Here is a 15471-nt window from a genome sequence, read left to right on the forward strand (position 1 = left end):
GAGAATGAGGTATTCCCAGCCACTGATTCATTCTCCGAATGGCCCCATTGGCTGGTCTGGGCTAGGCTAGGCTAAAGTCTGGAGCCCAAAACTCCATTCGGGTCTTCCACATGAATGGCAGGGGCCCAAACACTTGGACCATCTTCTACTGCTTTCTCAAACACATTAGCAGGGAGCAGGATTGGAAGGAGAAGAGACGGGATTAGAGCTGATATTGGTGGTTTAAGTGGCTGGCATTTTGAATGACAGCCTAACCTGCTGTACCACAATGCTAGCCCCTTACTGGCAATCTTAAGAGCTGCTAGACAGTGATAAAAAGACTTACTAGACTGGGTTCAGAAAAGCATGGAAAGAGATTAAGTAGAGATGGTGAGTAGAGACAATTTTGAGTTGTGCTTTAAGATAAGCAAGGAGATGGACTGCCAGTGTTGGAATGGTCAACAATGGGGACAGTCTAGTACACAGGGAAAAATTAATAGTGTAAGAGGAAGGGTACAACTGTTGGACTGATTTCCTTAAAATATAGCTGAAATCCACTGCACAAAAATAAGATTTCTGTTCTAAAACCTTTCATTGCTCTCCTTTACCTCATTATTTTTATTATTTTACTTTTTATACTTATTTCAAAGGCAGACACACACACACACACACACAAAGTTCCCATCTGCTAGTTCACTTCCAAATACCTGCAATGCCAGTGCTGGGCCAAAGTCAGGAGTCAGGAACTCAAACCAGGTCTACCATGTGGAACTTGGGAACCTGAGCCATTACTTGCTGCTTCCCAGGTCTGCACCAGCACAAAGTCAGGAGATGGGAATTGAACCCAGGCATTTTGACATGGGATGCAGGCATCTGACCTACTAACCTCATGCTCTTTTTTTTTTTCCTTAATATTTATTTATTTATTTGAAAGTCAGAGTTACACGGAGAGAAGGAGAGGCAGAGAAAGAGAGAGACAGAGAGAGAGGTCTTCCATCCACTGATTCACTCCCCAATTGGCCGCAAAAGCCGGAGCTGAACTGATTCAAAGCCAGGAGCCAGGAGCTTCTTCTGGGTCTCCCATGTGGTTGCAGGGGCCCAAGGACTTGGGCCATCTTGTACTGCTTTCCCAGGCATAGCAGAGAGCTGGATCAGAAGTGGAGCAGCCAGGACATGAACTGACACCCATATGGGATGCTGGCACTGCAGGCAGTGGCTTTATCCCCTATGCCACAGAGCTGGTCCCTTGCCTTGTTGTTTTTGAATATTAAGAATACTTTAGGGGTTGGTGCTATGGCACAGCGGGTTAAAGCCTCAGCCTGCAGTACCAGCCTCCCATATGGCACTCTATGGGCTAGAGTCCTGGCTGCTCCACTCCTGATCCAACTTCCTGCTAATGTGCCTGGGAAAGCAGCTGAGGATGGCCCAAGCCCTTGGGCCCTTGCACCCATGTGGGTGACCTGCAAGAAGCTCCTGGCTCCTGGCTTCAGATTGGCTTGGCTTTGGCCGTTGAGGCCATTTGAGGAGTGAACCAGCAGATGGAAGACCTCTCTCTGTAACCCTTACAACAAACAAACAAATAAATAAATACTATAAGTAGGGCCAGCACTGTGGTACAGAGAGTTAAGCTGCTACCTGGGACACCAGCATTCTAAATCAGAGTGCCAGTTTGAGTCCAGGCTCCTCTGCTTTCAATCCAGTACCCTGCTAATAAAAATGTGCCTGCGTAAGGATAGTCTATCACCACCCACTATCTGGGAGTCTATAAAATATGTTTTCTCTTAAAGGGCACTCCACTTGCAATTTGTTTTGTTCCAGTTTTACTCATGCCGATTGATAAACTTGTATGTTTCAGAACTCTATGACTTAGTTCTAAGAGTTATGATGACCATGCAGGGGATGCAGCCAATGGTGGTGACTGAAAGTTCTCCAGGTCATGAAAAGGAGTCATCAGATGAGATAGGAAGATATTTTCAGACCTGAGATAGGCAGGGCCTGTGTTCCTGATCAGCAGGAAGTACATATAGAAGATATGATGAGTCTATACCCTTCAGCATCCCCTTAAGATTAAGGGTCTAGAATCTCTGAGAGGGGAATGATATGGGACTAGTCAGGGAGATAGGATTAAGCCCATGAGCTGGAGGCCATACTCCCTTACCCCTATGTGATCTCACCTGTATCTACCCACCAATCAGGCTATGTAACACTTCCCCTTTTGGTAGTTAATGTGGCCTAGAAAGTATTTAGCGCTACCCACCTCCGCCCTGCTGTTTTGCCACTGTTTGCTTGCACTCTTGGTTTGCCCACTTGTGCTCCCTCACTGGCTGATAGACTGGTATGGAACTCCCGTTTACTCTTTCTGAATCACTTTCCCTTAATAAAGCCCTCATGTTCCTGTTTATTTCTCTTACTTTCCAAATAAATCCTGAACTTAAAAAACAAATGTGCCTGGAAAGCAGCGAAGATGACTCAAGTACCTGGGCCCCTGCCACTACACGGGAGACCTGGGTCGAGGTCCAGGCTCCTGGCGCAGCCTTGGATGTTGTGGCCATTTGGTGGTAGATCAGCAAATGTAAGACCTCTTTCTCACTCTCAAAAAAAAAAAAAAAAAAAAAATACTGTGAGATGGTTTTGCTTTATAGGTTATGCTCAAGATGTCTCTTTGAATCTAACTGGAGATAATCTGCTGATGTCAGTCAATCACCATCTGGCCAAATCTACTTGACTTTATTTCCCACTTAGTCTCTATCCTTTACTTTGATGAGTTCTGCTGGGTTGAAACCTTTACTTCGTTACTAACCTCCCTGAAACAGTCTTACCTTGGTCTATTTCTAAGATACAAATCTGGTTCTTTCATTACACTTCTTAGATACTTCCAAAAAAGACTCATCACTTATCTAGGTTTCAACTCACCAGAAACAACACACAGCAGGCTTCCTATTTGCTCCTAACCTCCATTTCTTTTTGTTTCCTCCCAGCCTTCCCCCATACCCCTCCCTAGCACATCCCAAGAAAGTTACACAACTTCTTACTGTTCCCAGAATTTGGAATGCCCTTCTTAAGCATTTACGTTCTGTCTGAAGAACTTTTCCCATTAAGCTTTCTATCACATAATTAGCTGCCAATTTTTCTATGCTTTCACATCACTTTGTAATAACAATCTCCATCACATTATAACTCATTTTCATGCTTAGTTCTTAGGAGAAAAGTTTCAATTAGACTTATCTAGCAGCACATTATATATTAGTTACCTAGAGCCAAGTGCTTAATATGTTTGCTAAATGAATAGTTATTTTCCCATTTTATTCGTACATTAAGGTAATGAAGAGACAAATAACAAGGCATTTGTTTTTAAGATTACAACTGGTTTTTGATAAAAAGAAGACAAAAAAAAATCATCTGGCTTTTTATGTTTGAAACACATATACCTGTAATATGCTGAACTACATTCTAGAAATACAATTCAATTACTTTTTTCAACAATGCCATAGGTGGTTTAGTCTTATTTGAAAAGGCAACATTAACACAATTTAAACCAAATCTTTGGGCTTAAAAGTTTACTAACTAGAGAAAAGGTTTGTAACAGCTTTCAACAATCTTAGATGCTTCTATACTTATAGCGATTATATCTCATATCTATGGTAAAGGCCTTTAATTGACTTTTTCACTTGTAGTACCACAATGGAAGATGAAGATTATGTTCTTTGTCAATATCACCTCTGCTTTAATATACACACATTCTCTTACCTCTACCTTTCCCTATTTTTTAAAACAATATTCAATAATTATGACAATATTTTTACAGCTGAGTTTCTTATATTTGTATAGCATCAGTATATAATACATTGCATTTCCTTTCAACATTTGCTTTCCCTTGAGGTAACTATTTTTTTAAGATATACTTGAATTTCTATGCATTCATCATTTATTCACATCTAAATTCTCAACTGTATATATATAACTCTGTTCATTTTGTTCATGAATTAAATTCTGTTTTAAATCATTTCCCCTCTTCTTGAATACTGTTCTTTTAAGTTGCTTCTTGAATACTGTTCTTTTCTGGTTACTTTCATTTTTTGCTAATCTTTGGAAATCTGTTCATATGTAAGAGTAGAGGACCAAAAGCTGTTTGGAAGCTTTGTACAAAGATGGGACCTGTTGATTAAAAGCTGTACTGCAGATTCAGTAACTGGAAACTTCCAATAATGAAAATGTAGCTGCTAACATTCTGGAAGCTGAGTGGGGAAAGATGCCATGGAAAGGGAGTATTTCTCACAACTTAGTATGCACAGATTAAATTACCTCCTATGCTTTCAGGACGGTACTCTTGCTTTCAACCATGCCTAGAGTGTTTGCCAATAAAGAAACCCCTTTAGTACCTTCTGTGGAGGCTAAACCTCTAGTATTCTGGAGTACACAGAGGTTATTGCCTTGCTTCTTGGAGTGAGGCAAGGCATTCGACTGGTTTTAAATATACTTTTAACAGTATCCCCTTGTTTTGATGCTTTCATTCTTCACCGCTCAGTTTTGAAGTATATGAAGCCCCAAATTGCTGAAATTTTTGAGACTTCTTCACTGAAAAATGTTTGGTTCTCTCACGTGCTCACTACCATCTTCAAATTAGTTTTCTCCTGCATAGTTTGAAAAATTTAGTTACTGTGGTCTTTCTCCCTGTGTGTGTGTGCGTGTGTGTGTTGTGTGGGTACAAACTGCATCATTATATTGGTAAAATTTTGAGAAGCTGTGCAAAAAGATGAGTATGTGCAATTTATTATCTTTATTGAAGCTGCTTAATACATTAATTAAAACACCTAGGTACTATTTAATTTTACCTCCAACAAATTCCTAAGACTTTCTCTGTTCTGTTCCAAAGGGGCTAATTTCTAGGCTTAGCAACTTAGCTATGATTCTGGTATCTCCCTGCAATATCACCCTGAAGGTTCCCTTAGCTTCTCTCCAATGCTGAATTCTCCATTGTTGAAGTCTCACATTTCCCTCCATCTCAAACTATGCATTTGTTTTTGTTAACTTCCTGGAAAATATGGATGGGTAATAAATTTTTTGATACAATGCATCTGAAAAATGTCAACTCTTTTAAGCGGTATTTTGGATAGTGATAGGATTTCTAGGTTGGAGATAATTTTCTCAGAAATTTGCAAGCCTTGCTCTGTATTATATGAGATACCATAACCAAATTCTTTTAACATTTGAAGATGAAAGAACTCATATCATTATGACTTTGAAACTTCATTTGAAGGCTGCTTTTTTCCCTTTCTATAAAATTTAAGACTCCTTTTTGCCCCATATTCTGAAATTTCTGAAAGATTCACCTTAATGTGGGTCATTTTTATTTATGTACTTATTCAGTGGGCCCTATTAATCAAAGACACTCATGTCCTTCAGCATTGGTGAAACATTTTAAATCATTTTTTTAAAAAAATTTCTTTTGGAGCAGGCATTTCAACTGGTTGTTAAGAGGCCTGCATTCCAAAATAGAGTGCTTGGGTTCAGTCAAATCCTAGCTCCAGCTCCTGACTCCAGCTTGCTGCCAATACAGATCCTGGGGGATACCACTGATGATGGCTCAATTCATTGGGCCTCCGCTCCCAGCTCTAGCCCTGGCACACATCTGAACATTGCAGACATTTGGGGAAGGAGTCAGTGTTTGGGAACTCTATCCCTCAAAAAAAAAAAAAAAAAAAAAGTCTTCATTTCTCTTCTGTTCCTTCTTTTTCAAACTCTAACTCCATCTTTTCAGATGTTAGACTCATTGGACCAACTTTCCTAATAATCTTTTCATTCTCTTTTCCATCTACATTCTGAGAGCTTTCATGATTTTAATATTTATTTCTACTAAGTTAATTTGTACATAGCATAATTTTCAATTTTTTTTCAAGTTAATGGAAACAAGTCTTTATTAAGTAACTTTTAATATCAGAAAAATAAAACTCTTATAATTCTCTTTACAGCAAATATATAATATCAGTGCTTTGGCCATCTTAACTTAAAGGCCCTTTATCATAAAATATATGGTTTTAAACTTTACTCAAATTGAATTTATAATCCCTATGACTTCCCTACATATACATAACAAAAGAGTGTAGTAAAATTAGCAAATACTAAACTATATTGATAATTTATCATTCTTAGTTTGTGGTTTTTAGAAACAGTACACGCACCTAATATATGTAGATTCCTTGGCTTATTAGTTGCTGTGTACAATGCAACAAAATACAAAATACATGCTTGGTGAACATTCGTTCATATCTACAAGACAGCAGCTAGAGATTAGGTTTCAATACTGACATTTAACTATCCTACAAGCAGCTAGCATTACATCATAATATGCCATCAAGGCAACTTTTTTATACTGAAAAAATCAAAATGAAAACCGTTATTTGAAACTTTTATACGAAATGTAACTCTTCAAGTGGAAATAAAAAATAAAATTTGTCTATTTACTATTGAATACACATAGGATTTCAATTTTTGTTATACTGAGAAAAAAAGCTCTTTTGTGTTGGGAAAAATAATGCTTCAAAAAATAATTAGTAGAAAAACCCACCAGTATAATGTTTGTCCTTTCAATGCCAGCACAGATTTGGGAACATACTGAGGATGAAGTGATAGACATCCACAGGTGAAATGTACAAGTGTATTTTAAAGAAATTGTTCCTTGTGATTGGAAATAGTTTTAAAATGAAGTAAAATGATTGGAGGTTGTCACAGCTGCTTTTGTGAATTATGCCAAGGGCATTATCTCCCACCCTCCCCTAAATTACTAAAAAATAAAAATATATTTATAATGTGCAAGACAAATATGAATTGAACATAAAATGTTTCACATTTTGATCTAGTCTAAAAATTAATAGCTTGATCAGACTAATGAATGGAATGTTCGCATCCTCAATTATTAGCCAATATAGGTGCATCCCAAAGCCCTTCCTGAAATGGGAAAACCCAGGCGGCCATTTCCATATTCTCCGAGGGAGGCAATGGGTAGGAATTCACAATTGAGAGAATTGCATTCCTGATCCACTGATCACACCAGCCTTGATCGAGCGCTCTGGGCGAGATGAAGGTCAATGTAGCAGTTTTTGTCCCAAATTATAACCAGTGATCTAGTAAACTGCCATCAGCCCTATTATTACCAATAAGTAATCACAATGCATTAAAAAATTACTTGCAATCCTGCAGAATTAGGCATAAGTTGTTATAAAATAAAAAACAAACAAACCTGTTTTGTCAAAACTGGCAGTGTAAAGAAGGCAGCACACTGGAAGTGTCTGAATCATCTGTAATGCCAAGTACCCTCCATAAATTCTTAATGCGCAGGCTTTGGGACCCAATGTTTAAAACCTTAGATGTATACATTTTTCTCATAGGCTCACACAACCTACGATCTTCACTCAGCCAAGGTAAACTTCAGCTTTAGCAGTTCTTATACAAGCTATGTCTCTGGGTCTATAGGACAGTATTAATAATTCAAACCAAATAGACAAGAGACCACTTAGGTTTAGTGTTACCATAGCAGCCTTTTATAAGTTTACTAACAACTTTAGCCTAATCCCAATAAAGCCTGATAACAGTCATAAGAATTCATTAGGAAGTTTACTGGGGGGTACCATTATACCCATGCCTTTACGAGTCCATATAGAGATATAGTATTTATGTATATATATATAGTTAAGAGTGAATTTGGATTGCCTGAGTAACAGCTGTCTGGCAAACTGGACATGATGGCATTCTCTTTTCACAGATCTTGTTGGCACATTCCATGCAGAAGATTATTATTATATATTATATATTATTATTATATAATTATTTATTTATTTTAAAGTCAGAGCTAAAGAGAGAGAGGGAGAGATGAAGAGAAATCTTTCATCTGCCAGTTCCTCCTCAAATGGCCACAATGGTGTTGGGGGAGGCTAAGCTAGACAGAAGGGAGGAGAATAGAACCCCATCCAGGTCTCCCATATGGGTGGCAGGGACCCAAGTACTTGGGTCATCCGTGCTGCTTTCCCAGGTGCATTATCGGGGAGCTAGATTGGAACCAGAGCAGCCAGGACTTGAACTGGCGCTTATAAGGGATGCTGGCATCACAAGAGGCAGCTTAACGGGCAGCACCACAATACTGGCCCCATATTTTTAAGAGCTCTTTTTATAGCAACTTTTTTTTTTTTTTTTTTTTTTTTTTTTTTTGGAAAGGCAGAGTGAACAGAGAGAGAGAGAGAGACAGAGGGAAAGGTCTTCCTTTTGCCGTTGGTTCACCCCACAATGGCCACTGCGGCCGGTGCACCGCGCTGATCCGAAGGCAGGAGCCAGGTGCTTCCTCCTGGTCTCCCATGGGGTGCAGGGCCCAAGCACTTGGGCCATCCTCCACTGCACTCCCGGGCCACAGCAGAGAGCTGGACTGGAAGAGAGGCAACCGGGACAGAATCCGGCGCTCCGACCGGGACTAGAACCTGGCGTGCTGGTGCCACAGGTGGAGGATTAGCCTTTTGAGCCGCGGCACTGGCAGCAACTTATTCTAAGAATGCAATATCTTCTTTTTTTAAAATGTTCTTCTTGCACACCTATTTAAGTTCCTTTGCCTTTGTTTTCATCCTTTGGTTACAATTTTCACAATAACTTTCATGCAGTGAACAGTGATTCTTGAATGCCTATTCTCAAGTGAGACACTAAACAGCTGACTAGATGTGTTTGTTGACAGGGTTTGTCAATTGTTGGCTTCAATGTTTGATTACTGGCTATGCTATTTTATGTGAGTACTCTCAATTGGGCTGATCATACTCCCTAGAAAAAAGAAAATTCCAGTCTCTTGCCTTGTGAACCTATCTGCCAGAATTTGGAGCCTAGAGTGAGAAAGAGTCTAGGAATTCTACTGCTTGATATACAGAATTTTACTTAGGATGTTTTTAGTATTCTTCCCTCAACTGTGCCTGAGATCCTCAGGCCTGAGCCCATCCCCATTTCAGAATGATGACAATTCATCTTCTCTAGAGAATAAACTGGTTTACTGGGAGAAGGTGATAACTGCAGTCAGGGAGGAGATAATGTACCCATTTTCAACCATACTCTCAAAAGTATTGTTGTCTATTTGAGTCTTTCAGGTTTGTTAGGGGAAACTGGGTTGTTCATCTGCTTGCTCAATGTCAAGTTTTAGTTTTCTCAGCTTTGCTAAGTTACTCATGTTTTTCTAACAAACTTTTGTTTTGTTTCTTCTGATCATTGTCCTTCGGAATTATGCTTAAAAATTACCCTTGCAATTCTAGTAGGATTTAGACAAGGAAGAGAGACAAAAAATTATATTCAATACCTGCCATATTTTCAATAACTGACTTTGAGTATTTATTTAATCTTTCATAACCTCAGTACATCATTCATAAAATTGGAATATATTTTGCTTGTCTATTTTACAAGCTGCTATGAAACCAAAAAGTGAAATATTTTATGAACTGCACTATAAAGTACTACCAAGGTACAGAATTATTTAATCCTGATGCAGGCTGTCAAAAAGGGCAGTGCTAACTTTTTAAACATATATTAGTGATATAAGTTTTAGAAATATTAATTAAAAACTGTATTATTTCTATATATTACAATTAAAGAAATTTAAACCTGTCTTACCGAAAGGGTCCACAGGTGATTGGCTCTAAAGAGATCTGATGCATAAATAATCTTCTATCTTTCATTGTGCCTAGAAAAAATCATTTTACATATTAATGAAAATCTAATGAGACATTTTTCTTTCATTTTCTTACACATGCTGTTGTAAATATTTAAACAAGAGTTTTGAGGCAATTACAGACTTTAAATTTTTCGATGCATAAAAACGATGCTCAGTAAGTGATAACTATAAAAAGTGGCTGACTCACAATCTGATAATGATTATACACAAAATAACTAAGTACAATCAGAAAAGAAATCAGGTATTACTGATCCTCTTTCATTTGCACCCATTAAATCTTCAATTATTTCATTAATAGGGACTTGGTTGAATGAACCAGGATACACTGATATAGCCAGCCATATTATTAAGCACCATGTAACCATAAAAAAGAATGAAGAAGGTCTTTACATTCATTAAGGAGTGATCTCTAGATATCTGTAAGTTAACAAGAATCAAAAGAGGGTACAAAACAGTGTATATGCTACACTTTCAAGTAAAAGAGGGTAATAAGAATAAACTCATATATGGACATATTTGCTTATTTTTCAAAAGGAAATTGAGAAAGGATAAACAAAACCATTGAACACGGCTCCCCACAGTGAGCAAGAGGTAGGGGAGGTAGTGAATTCTTCCAAGTAAACCTTTACACAATTTTGACAAATGAACTACGTAAATGTTTTATTTATTAAATATAAAGCCAAATAAGGAAAAGCAAACCCTAAAATTAAATGAATCAATCTAATGGTCAAATTGGTAAACACAAACAGCAAAATTATTTTGAGTGGCAATGAACACAGAAAGGATATCTACTCTAATCACAAAAACTACAAAGAACTCTTACATTCCCCTTTGTATGTTTTTAGTAGTTGATAATGTGAATTTCAAACTATTATGCATATACTACAGTACAATAATTCTCAAAGGGAGATGTTTGGTACCCTGAGAAGGGTGATAAAACTCTTTCAGGGGAACTGTTAAAACTGTACTAACAACAGTAAGATGTTCTATATGTCTTTTTCACTGTGGTGAATCTGCAGTGCTGGCATAGTTTTGCTGCATACTTTAGTACTACCAATGTCTTAAGAAAATACACCTAGGGCAGGTGCTGTGGTGTAGTTGGCTAAGCATCTGCCTGTGGCACCCACATCCCACATGGGTGCCAGTTCATGTGCTGGGTACCTCTTTTCAAATCCAGCTCTCTGCTTATAGCCTGGGAAAAGTAGTGGATGATGGCCCAGTGGTTGGGCCCCTGCACCGATGTGGGAGGCCTGGAAGAAGCTTCTGGCTCCTGGCTTTGTATCCACCCAGCTCTAGCCCATTGTGGCCATTTGGGGAGTGAATCAGCAGATAGGAGATCTTTCTCTCTGTCTCTCCCTGTGTTTGTAACTCTACCTCTAAAATAAATTAAAAAAAAAAAAAAAAAAAGAAGGAAATATACCTAGATGATTTAGCTGTGAGCTGTGCTGGCCTTTTTTTTTTTTTTTTTTTTTTAAAGATGGAATTCCATTCTTAATTGAAAGAATAGCCAACAATTCAGTTTTTTAGACTTGGGTACTCAGCAGCATTTTCTCAAAAATCATGAAATACGAGGAAATAAAGTGACAATATTTGTTGCCAGTAGCAACAATCAAGTTTTTTAAATGAAGTTTTTGGAAGCTTATATTTGGTTCTTTTAAAAAAAAAAAACTTATTTATTTATTTGAAAGGCCAAGTTACAGACGTAGAGGCAGAGACAGATTAAGGTCTTCCATCCACTGGTTCACGCCTCAAATGGCCGCAATGGCTAGAAGTAGGCCGATCTGAAGCTAGGAGACTGGAGCTTCTAATGGGTCTCCCACATGGGTACAGGGGCCCAAGGACTTGGGCCATCTTCTACTGCTTTCCCACGGCATAGCAGAGAGCTGGATCAGAAGTGGAGCAGCCGGGACTCGAACTGGGATACCAGCATTGCAGGTGGTGGCTTTACCCGCTATGCCACAGCACTAGCCCTTTTAGATTTATTTATTTGAAAGGCAGAGTTACAGAGATGCAGAGGCAGAGAGACAGAGAGAGGTTGTCTATCTGCTAGTTCACTCCCCAAATGGCTGTAATGGCCGGAGCTGGGCTGATCCAAAGCCAGGAACCTGGAGCTTCTTCTGGGTCACCCACATGGGTACCGCGGCCCAAGAACTTGGGCCATCTTCCAATGCTTTCCCAGGCCATAGCAGAGAGCTGGATCAGAATTGGAGTAGCTGGGACTCAAACTGGTGCCCACATAGGATGTTGGCACTGCAGATAGAGGCTTTACACCACAGAGCTGGCCCCTTATATTTGGTTCTGGTAACTGTACTCTAGACTTTTGACTGGATCAGCAATAACAGTAATACAGGTGATAAATATTGTATAGCAAAATGGGTCAACTTTAAATGTTAATAGATGTAATTCAAAGAAACAAATATTCTTTTAGGCCATTAATAATTTTGAAGAATATTGGGGCCAGCATTATGTAGTGGGTAAAACTACTGCCTGCAATGCCGGCATACCATAGGGGTGTTGGTTCATGTCTTTGCTGCTCTACTTCTGACCCAGTTCCATGCTAATGGCCTGGGAAAAACAGCAGAAGATGGCTCAAGTGTTTGGGTCCCTGCCACCTCCGTGGGAGACTGGATGAAACTCCTGGCTTAGGCTTGGCTCAGCCTTAATGACCATTGCGGCCATTTGGGGAGTGAACCAGGGGATGGAAGATTGCTTTCTGTCTCTCCCTAACTCTGACTTTCAAGTAAATAAATAAATCTTGAAAAAGAATAATTTTAAGAGCAAAAAGAGGTTCTGACATTTAAAAAGAGTTCTAGAACCAATGCTACAGAATTAAGCAAATAAGTAAATATCTTATTATGGAAGAGGAATTTTAGCATTAAAACAAACAATAATACCAGCAGCAATAGCATGCCTATATCTCCTTTTCTAAAAACTGAATGAATCTTTGGCAAAATGGCTAATTCCAGTACTGGGGCAGGAAATCACATGGATAGCCTAGGAAATCTTTTTGTGATAATAAAAACACAGAAGTAGTCAAAGATCAATTAAGATCTATTAAAAAAAAAAAACCCAAAAAATAAAAAAATAAACATTTAGGAAACAGTTTGAAGAGGTTTCCACTTTCAAATATAGGGTGATTTAACATCAAAAAAAAATTTTTTTTGCAAAGGAATGTATTATTTATAATATATTTTATCTATAAAGCTTACACATACTTTATAAACAAATTCATAAATTCAATTTTACTCAACAGAGAAATAACATTATTTGCTATCATTAACACTATTACACCATCTAATGGAGAACAGAACAATAAGTTAAATGATATCACAAAGAAACAAAAAGCCAGAGTGTGGGACAGTCTAGAAAACAACTGATTTGGTCACTTTAAAGTGTTGTCATAAAAAATAAGCATCAAAACATGTATGAAGAATACTGTGGATGACATGAAATATTGGGCAATTAAAATGTTTTGTTTGAAAGGCAGAAAGATAGAGACAGAAAGATGTTCCATCACTTGTTCACTTTTCAAATGCCTAAAATGGCCAGGCCTGGGCCAGACCCAATCTAGGAGCTTGGAATACAAGCTGGTGTCCTACATGAGTGGCAGGCATCCAAATATTTAAACCATCACCTGCTGCTTCCTAGGGTGCATGGCATTAGGAAGCTGGAATCAGAAGTGGAGCTGGGACTTGAACCCAGGAACTCCCACATGGAATGTGGACATCCCAAGCAGTGTCTTCAATGCTGTGCCAAATGATGCCAGTAGGCAATTTTTTAGTGTGATGATGGCTCTGAGATACTATTACGAAATGTCATTATGTCTGAAACTAACACTCAAATGATTGAGCAAAAAAATCTATATATGAAATATGTATATGTAAACAACCCCATATGCATATATATTACCACACACATATACACACACACATACACAAAAAAACCCTACATATATACACCCTCCACATGTACAGGTACACACACACATATATTATATATAGAGAATTATGAAAAAAATAAGTTGATCAATTTAGCTGGTAAATATTCATCATATTATCTTTCAACTTTCCTGTGAAATGTAATTGAAAAACTAGAAGGTAAAGGATCATTCACTTTCAAGTAGTGAATGAAAATCAAGTTAAAAACATAATTTAAAAAATAAATATGATCATCAAATAAATACTGAGTATCCACTGACTTGTGAAGACAATTCCAAAAGGAGAGTTATGATACTATTTTATGTTAATGGTAGTCCTTTTAGAATGAAATACATGTTCTTCCATTTGCTTCTCCTTGGAACCATGTCAAAATCAAATGTTTTTGGAAATTTATGCTTAATACTATCTAAATCCATTTTTAAAAAAATTTATTTGAAAGGCAGAGTTACAAGAAATAAGAGAGAGAGGGAGAGAGAGAAAGAGAGAAAGAGAGAAAGAGAGAGAGAGAGAGAGAGAGAATCCTCCATCCACTGTTTCATCCCCCAAATAGCTACAATGGCTGGAGCCTGGCCCATCCAAAGCCAGAACCCAGGAGCTTCTTCTGGGTCTCCCATGTGGGTACAGAGACCCAAGTACTTGGGCCATCTTCTGCTGCTTTCTCAGGCACATTAGCAGGGAGCTGGATCAGAAGCTAATAGCCAGGAGTCAAACTGGCACCCATATGGGATACTAGCACCAAAGGCAGTGGCTTTGCCTGCTACGCCACAGTTCTGGACCCTAAATCCATTCTTTCAATACTTACAAAGTAATCAAACACAGGTTCTAATGACAATTTATCAAGTTATAGTATAGTAATAAATATACTAAAAATTACTTTTGCTTCTCATTAACAGTAATCAGGGTTTTAGTTTCCAATTCTATTTAGAATTCTTGTGCATGTTAACATTTGAGAACCAGTAAGTAAGAAGAAAGGAAAGACAGAAGTAAATGAAGTTTCCTGAATCTTTCAACCCTCCTGGCTTTAAGAAACTTTCAAATTTCTATCCCTAAATAGGAGAGCAGTTAGGAAATTAGAAAATTCCAAAGTGTTCTTACTTTGAAGGTTTATTCCATGTGTTTCAGAAGTCTCTATAGCTTAATGTAATTATCCTTCACTCCTCAGACTATCAAAAGTAAGAAATCAAATATACAGTGAGCAATAGGTACACGTATTTGTCTTCAAACATTCTATAGTAAAACTTTGGATTTCAGCCTAAAAGAGTGCTATGAAGTGTTAAGCAGCCAATAACATGATCTGACCACTGTGCTAGAAGGGTGATTCTGGTTGCAGTATTGAGAACAGCCTGGAGAAGGGCCAAAGACAAAAGTAGAGAGATTAGCTTGGAGCTATGAAAAGTGGCTTGAATGAGGGTGGTAGACAGGTGAAGAAATCATCAAATTCTTGTATTTTTGAAGGTGAGAACTTATATAAACTTATTAATGGTTTGGGTGTAGAATTGAGGAAACAGTCAAAGATCATACAAAACTTTGATGTGATCAACTGGCAGAATGACACTGTCCTTTATTAATGAAAGGAAAATACAATAGAAAGCAAATCTGGGGCAGAGACAGAATCAGAAGTCCAACATTGACCACAGTAACTTTGAGGTGTATATTAGCAATCCAGGTTGAGATGTACCAAGTAGCCAAATGAATGAGTCTGGAGCTAAGAACAGGTTAAGACTGCAGGAGAGTCACTGAAGTCTAAGCAGAGAAGAGACCTAAGGTCATTTCTGCTCAGTATAAGGAAAGAATTCTGATTTTGGTGGAATGGTGGGGTTCAAAAAATTGGACTCTAGAACTCAAGCTTTAAGTTATTAATTA

General features: G+C 38.1%; 1 protein-coding gene across 3 annotated transcripts in view; it reads right to left on the reverse strand.

Moving 5' to 3' along the window:
- Positions 1 to 15471, reverse strand: part of BRCA2 (BRCA2 DNA repair associated) — an 80403-nt gene that overhangs the window by 37690 nt on the left and 27242 nt on the right. For all 3 annotated transcript variants that reach the window (XM_062194401.1, XM_062194400.1, XM_062194402.1), the window contains exon 13: positions 9610 to 9679. In XM_062194401.1, coding sequence (XP_062050385.1) covers positions 9610 to 9679 — 70 coding nt within the window. The remainder of the gene's footprint in view (positions 1 to 9609; positions 9680 to 15471) is intronic.

The sequence above is a fragment of the Lepus europaeus genome, chromosome 6 (assembly GCF_033115175.1).
Source record: "Lepus europaeus isolate LE1 chromosome 6, mLepTim1.pri, whole genome shotgun sequence".
NCBI lineage: Eukaryota > Metazoa > Chordata > Mammalia > Lagomorpha > Leporidae > Lepus > Lepus europaeus.